This window comes from Octopus bimaculoides, chromosome 20 (assembly GCF_001194135.2).
Source record: "Octopus bimaculoides isolate UCB-OBI-ISO-001 chromosome 20, ASM119413v2, whole genome shotgun sequence".
Taxonomy (NCBI): domain Eukaryota; kingdom Metazoa; phylum Mollusca; class Cephalopoda; order Octopoda; family Octopodidae; genus Octopus; species Octopus bimaculoides.
Genome location: NC_069000.1, coordinates 44,835,377 through 44,841,759, shown reverse-complemented (window position 1 = coordinate 44,841,759; position 6,383 = coordinate 44,835,377). Strand labels below are relative to the sequence as shown.

The following is a 6,383-nucleotide window of genomic DNA, read 5'->3' as shown; positions in this document are numbered from 1 at the left end:
CTATCTATATATATATATATATATATATATAGATATACCGATACACAAATATATATGCACAAGCACAAACGGCAAATTAATTTATTTGCCCGTTAAACAGAAACTCAAGTCTAGGGGTAACTATAGAAATAATTTTATTTTCATTCCCTTTGAAATTAATCTTATTTGCAGTTTGGGCATTAACTGCCCTCTCTAGCATGTAAGGTGTCTTGTTAAAGGTTACCTCTTTTGTGTCGGTGGTACGTGGTAAACAACATTCAAGCAAGGGTGTTGCCAGTGCCGCTGAACTGGCTCTAATAATAATAATAATAATGATGATGAGATGTTGATTTTGTGTATATGTGTGTAGATCAAAGAAGAGAGAGAGAGAGAGTATGTGTTGTTGATTAAATGGTGGATAATAACAATATTTAACTAATGTCTTTATACAAAGGAGTGTTTAACTGATGTGTTGTGCAGATCAAATGAGAGGAAGGCTATTTTCTGTGATGTGGATCAAACGAGAGAGAGAGACTGTTTAATAGATATTGCATGGATCTGATGAGAGAGAGAGAGAGAGAGAGAGACTGAATGGTGATGTGTTGTGTGAATCAGTTGGGTCAGCATTTGTGTTTTGACCTTTGCAACAGGTTAAAGCTATAAAATAAGTGAAGTTGCAGCTATTTACAATTAACTAAATTTATAATTACTGTCAATTATAAACTATTGAATTGTTAATTCCAAAGCTTGTGTTAATTCCAAACATCTTTGTGGTTTTATTTTTGTGTGTACAGGTGGAGAACGAAGACTTGGTCAATGTCAACATCATAGCATTTCGACGGTTGAACCAGATGGACATCAGTGGAAATGTGATAACACCTAATGAATTTCTCTCTCATTTAAAGGTGAGTGTTGGCGTGAGGGAGGATTTGTTTCAGAGAGTGAGAGAGAGAGAGAGAGAGAGAGAGATGAGGTTGGTAGAGAGAAAGGTTGAGAGAGAAGAAAGGGAAAGAGACAAACACTTAGCATTCAATTGCCATTCCCTTGCCCTTCAGTTAGCATTCATTTTCCATTCTCTTGTCCTTTCTTGACCATTCTGTTGCCATTCTCTTTGACCAGGTTGTCTTGTATAAAGATGAAAGTCCAGATTCTCCAACTTACAGTGTTACCCTGGGAGCTACAAGTTTCTTCTACCTACCATCTCTACCAACAGACCACAAGGTAAGCTTAATAAGTTTATTTTCCCTCATGGGGCTTTTATGATGGTTAATTATGTTAATCAGCCTGAAGTCATCCCTATTTTTGGAAATTTATGATTAAAGGTATTCCAGGTGTGAACAACATTTCAGGAAGAAAAGCAATTTTTTTATTGCTATGTCAAGTGCTTAGAAAGTGTATGATCCAGTGGCGAGGGTGTTGAGCTCACAGTCATGAGCAGGTTTCAATTCTTGGACCAAGCAGTATGTTCTGTTGTTGAGCAAGGCACTTCATTTCACATTACTCCAGGCTACTCAGCTGAAAAATGAGGACCAGCTGGGTGCTGGTGCAGTTCTCTCTCCCTCCAGCTGTCACATCCATCATGTTCTGTTGGGTGTCAAGAGCAGGAAGGGGCCAAGATGAAGTCTATGTTTGTTCACACTGAAATAGTCCCATTTCTACGTTCTGAGTTCAAATCCTGCCGAGGTTGACTTTGCCTTTCATCCTTTCAGGGTCGATAAACTAAGTACCAGTGAAACACTGGGGGCAATGTAATTGATTCATCCCTTGTCGAAAAAATTTGAAATAATAATAATAATTATTATTATTATTATTATTAAATTCTGCCAAGGTCAACTTTGCCTGTCATCCTTTCAAGGTCGATTAAATAAGTACCAGTTATGCACTGTGATCAATGTAATCGACTTAATCCCTTCCCCTAAAATTGAGGCCTTGTGTTTCCAGTAGAAAGGATTATTATTATTATTACTATTATTATTATTATTATTATTATTATTAAGGCGGTGATCTGGCTGAATCATTAGTGCGCCAGACGAAATGCTTAGTGCTTTGTCTATCGCTGCATTCTGAGTTCAAATTCTGCCAAGGTCGACTTTACCTTTCATCCTTTTGGAGGTTGATAAAATAATGCCAGTTGAACAATGAGGTCGATGTAATCAACCCATCCCCTCCCCCCAAAATTGCTGCCCTTGTGTCAAAATTTGAAACCATTATTATTATTATTATTATTTCAGGGATACAACTTACGTCTGGAAAGTTCTCTTTCTCGTTCGATGTATGACTACCAACTCCCAGAATACAACTTTGTAGCCGACACTGCATATAAACACTTCACCTTCAAGTTTGATCCAAAGGTAAGAAATTCAGTCTGGATTTCTTGGCAAAATGGATGCGAAAAGTAGTAGGTAACGTGGTCAAAGATATCATCATCATCATCTTTTTGACGTGTGATGGTGTGGCCAAGGAGTTTGCTTCCTTGTTGCATGGTTTCAAGTTCAGTCCCACTGCATGGCATCTTGGGCCAGTGTCTTTTAACAACAGACCTGGGCTGATCAAAGCCTTTATAAGTGGATTTAGTGGACAGAAACCAAAAGAGAGCCTGTTGTATATATGTAACCATGTGTGTGTGTGTGTCTGTGTGTCCTTGACTTGACGTTGCATCATAGATGTAAAGTCAAGCACCATTGTCATTATACAATGACGATGAACCAGGGTGAAAAGAGGAAGAAGTGGGTGTGTGATGAGGGAGACCTGGTGATTAGAGTGACAGGATGGAGGAAAGCAGGGAGTCTGTGTTCGAAGGAGTAAATGAAGAGAAACTGTAAGCAATAGCCAAGTGCGGTGAGACTGAAATAGTAGGGGACAATGGTAGGAGGTAAGAAGAGAAAGGGAGTGATGGGTAGTTGTAAAGGGGTTGGGGGTATGAGTGGAAGGGATGTCAATAATTAGTGACCTTGAAAGAGGGAATGGAGGCTAGAAATAAAGAAGGGTGACACATAAACACACTATCAGATACACATACCAACATACATTCAAACACATTGAGACCTCAGGACTCACACACACACACACATCTTTTTTCACCTGTCTACACAGTCTAAACATCTAAGAGTTGATTTTACCAATTTCTTTCATCAGCGTCGTCTCTTGGACCAAGATCTCAACCAGACCTCTTTCTTGCTGTTACCGTTTGCTCTAATGGTTCTTGGTGCCATATATATGGCCTATAAATTCCGACATAATTTAAGCAAGGTAAGCTAAATGAATTTTATTTTTCTCACACATTACAAAGTGTAGCTGATAGAATTGACATAATGTCTAGTATTTCGTTATAGTCCCTTTCTGTTCTGAATCCTGACCACACTTTAGGTGGTGTCAAGGATTAAAGCCAGTGAAATGTTAAAAGCAAACATCCTCCCCCACCCCTAACCTGACCCTAATACTCACCAACCCCGTCTGCACTTACTCTAAATATTTAAAGGCTCACTAAACAGTAATGATTAAAATATAGATGAGTACAATTATATTTAATGTTTGTGTACAGTCAGACATAGAATTATTGTTTTGACATATTCGATTGATGAAACAGTTTTATACGCAGTCTTTTAAAGGCACAAGCACAGGTGAGGTCAGTTTTGGCAAGGTTTTTACAACTGGATGCCCTTCCAAACACCATCCACTTTACACTGTGAACTGGATGTTTTTAAAGTGGCACCTGCACTGACAGGGTCACTAAGTAACCTGCAAGACAAAACTCTTTTGAGAATGGGTGAGGAAATCACCATTTTCTGCTTTAGTTATTTGTGAGAAGCCAATGTTGAAAACTCTCTCTCTCTCTCTGTTTCACAGATATCTTTTATGGACGTAATTAACCAAGCTAGGAACCTTGTCTCTCAAGTGACAGCAGAACCAAGCAATCCTGTTATCACAGAAACTTTATTAGCTCCTGAAAATAATCCAAGTAAACGAAGATTTAAATCAAGAAAATCTGATTGATCCTTCAAATATCTCTGGTTTTTGTGTTTCATTCCATTTATTTATTAATACTAGTGTGCATATGTGTGTGCGTATGTGTGTGTGTGTGTGTGTGTGTAACAATTCCCTTTTTTGTGAGATACAAATATTTTGGAGGTGGGTGTATTTTTGGTACTTTTTTGTACATCAATAAATAATCTGTACTCATCATGCCCGTACTTGAAGCTGAGTTCTACTCTTTACTCAAAATAGACTGTATATTTACTTAATATTGATCTGGGGGCCACATTGATGGCATCTGTTTATCATTATTTCTTCAGATAGCATATTGTATATACGACAAACAGTTTGTGAAACTTCATAGCAAGATCAAGATACTTTGTTCTTCATGCTTCAAGGAAATAGATTTTCTTCCTATCCAGGAGTGTAGTCAGCAAAAGCCTGAGACTAAAGCTGATTTTGTGGGTGATGGTGAGTAGAGACATGATTTTTATATCATTTTACTGGTACACGCCACCCCCCGCTGTGGACACAGTGAAGATCATGGTATTGACCACCACCAACAGCTGTGTAAACTTCACAGATCACATCTGGCTGTTTCCAATTGCATTATGGCATCACAGAAATATCAGTTACCTCTCTCTAATAGCGACATACTGATTGGACAGTGTGCAATTTTAACCCTTTCATTACTGTATTTATTTTAAGATGCTCTGTGTTTCTTTCAATTCATTTTAAATATAACAAAGAATTTAGTAAAACAACTTCGTTATCATTAAGCTAGTGTGAGGAACATAAATTGTGACTGTTTGGTGGAAAATTTTAATTCAAAACTTTTGAAAACAAGACATTTGTACTCAGAGCCAGTTTCAGCCGGGTTGGTAACAAAATGGTTAAGGATGTCATCTCTACCAAACTTCGATTTTCATACACAAGATTTCTTGTTAAAAAACCAAATGCAGTGTGAAATGACTCCAGTCACATGATCATCGCAGACCCAATTCTTTGCCTGTCAGAGACTGACAACCAATGTGTTGATTCTTTGAAGATAAGTGACATCAGTGGAAACTTCATTTCTCAGACCACCTTATATTTGTGGCCAGCTGACCTGGCCTTCACAACCAAATTTACTTTTGTAGGTTTTTCATTCTGAACTGAGCTAATAACACAATTCATTAGAAGGAAGAGAGTCAAACTTCAATTTTGCTGCTGACTTCTTTTCTGCATTTTAACACTTCTAAGAGAACCATTTTTTTCTAAATATGTGCAAATAATAATACTTACCTTTTTACCTGTTTCAGTCTTGGACTGTGGCAATGCTGGAGCATTACCTACAACAGTTAAGGCAAATAAACTGACCCCAGGACTTATTTCTAAGCCTGGTAATTATTCAATCAGCCTCTTTTTGACACTCCACTAAGTTATGGGGATGTAAACAAACCAGCACTGGTTGCAAAGTGGTAGTTGGGATCAAACACAAAGACACACGATGGTCTTCTTCCAGTTTCTGTCTACCAAATCCATTCACAAGGCTTTCATTGGCCTGGGGACTTGAATAGGATACACTTGGTCAAGGGTGCCAGACTGTGGGACTTCTATTTTTCCGTTCTAGCACAGATTGCAACAAACGCCCTTCTTCCTAACACCAACCACTTTACAACATGTAATGGGTCCCAACTTTTTCACTACCAAGGACCCCTTTTCCCACAGACCCCAGGATATTCTAATCCTTATATATCATCATCATATATATACAGTAAGTACCCCAGTTTTCAAACAACTTTGATTGCAAATAAATTGTGCTTTTTATATATATATATATAAACAAATGAAAGACAGAAAATGGAATATATGGGAATTTATTATTAATCATGACAATTGTTTTGATACATCTAGCATCAATTCCTCTTATGGGACCCTCAACAACTGGTTCAGGAGCAAGATATATCTCATCGGGTGATAAATAAATAAAAACAACTACGTTTTCACATACCACTAAATCTAAGGAAATAATCTTACGACTTGTTGTCTCTAAAGTGTCAAAAAATAATTTTATTCCCGCTTTAGTGACATCAGATCATGAATATGATGGAAACGACCTGTTGTCTCTAAAGTGTCAAAAAATAATTTTATTAACACTTTAGTGACATCAGATCATGAATATGATGGAAACGACCTGTTGTCTCTAAAGTGTCAACAGAAGGGATGTAAAGGATTTTTATTTTAATACCTCATTCTCGAATTGCCCCCTTTCTCTTATTGGTATAGTAAACATTGTGTAATAAATAACCCTACCCAAATATTACCATGCCCCACACGTTGAGAATTAAACTGACAATTTGCATACGATCTGTATCAAAGAATGAAACGTTCTTAACGCGTATGCAGTCTGTATCACACAGATTTCAACAAAATTTTTTTTCAGTTATTTA

General features: G+C 37.4%; 1 protein-coding gene across 1 annotated transcript in view; it reads left to right on the top strand.

Annotated features, from left to right (window-relative positions):
- The window catches only part of LOC106870420 (nodal modulator 1), a 35,864-nt gene extending 31,695 nt beyond the window's left edge, over positions 1–4,169 (top strand). The window contains exons 27-31 of the mRNA XM_014916490.2: positions 774–884; positions 1,099–1,200; positions 2,211–2,330; positions 3,115–3,228; positions 3,826–4,169. Coding sequence (XP_014771976.1) covers positions 774–884; positions 1,099–1,200; positions 2,211–2,330; positions 3,115–3,228; positions 3,826–3,972 — 594 coding nt within the window. The 3' untranslated portion in view covers positions 3,973–4,169. The remainder of the gene's footprint in view (positions 1–773; positions 885–1,098; positions 1,201–2,210; positions 2,331–3,114; positions 3,229–3,825) is intronic.
- The last annotated feature ends 2,214 nt before the right edge of the window (positions 4,170–6,383 follow it).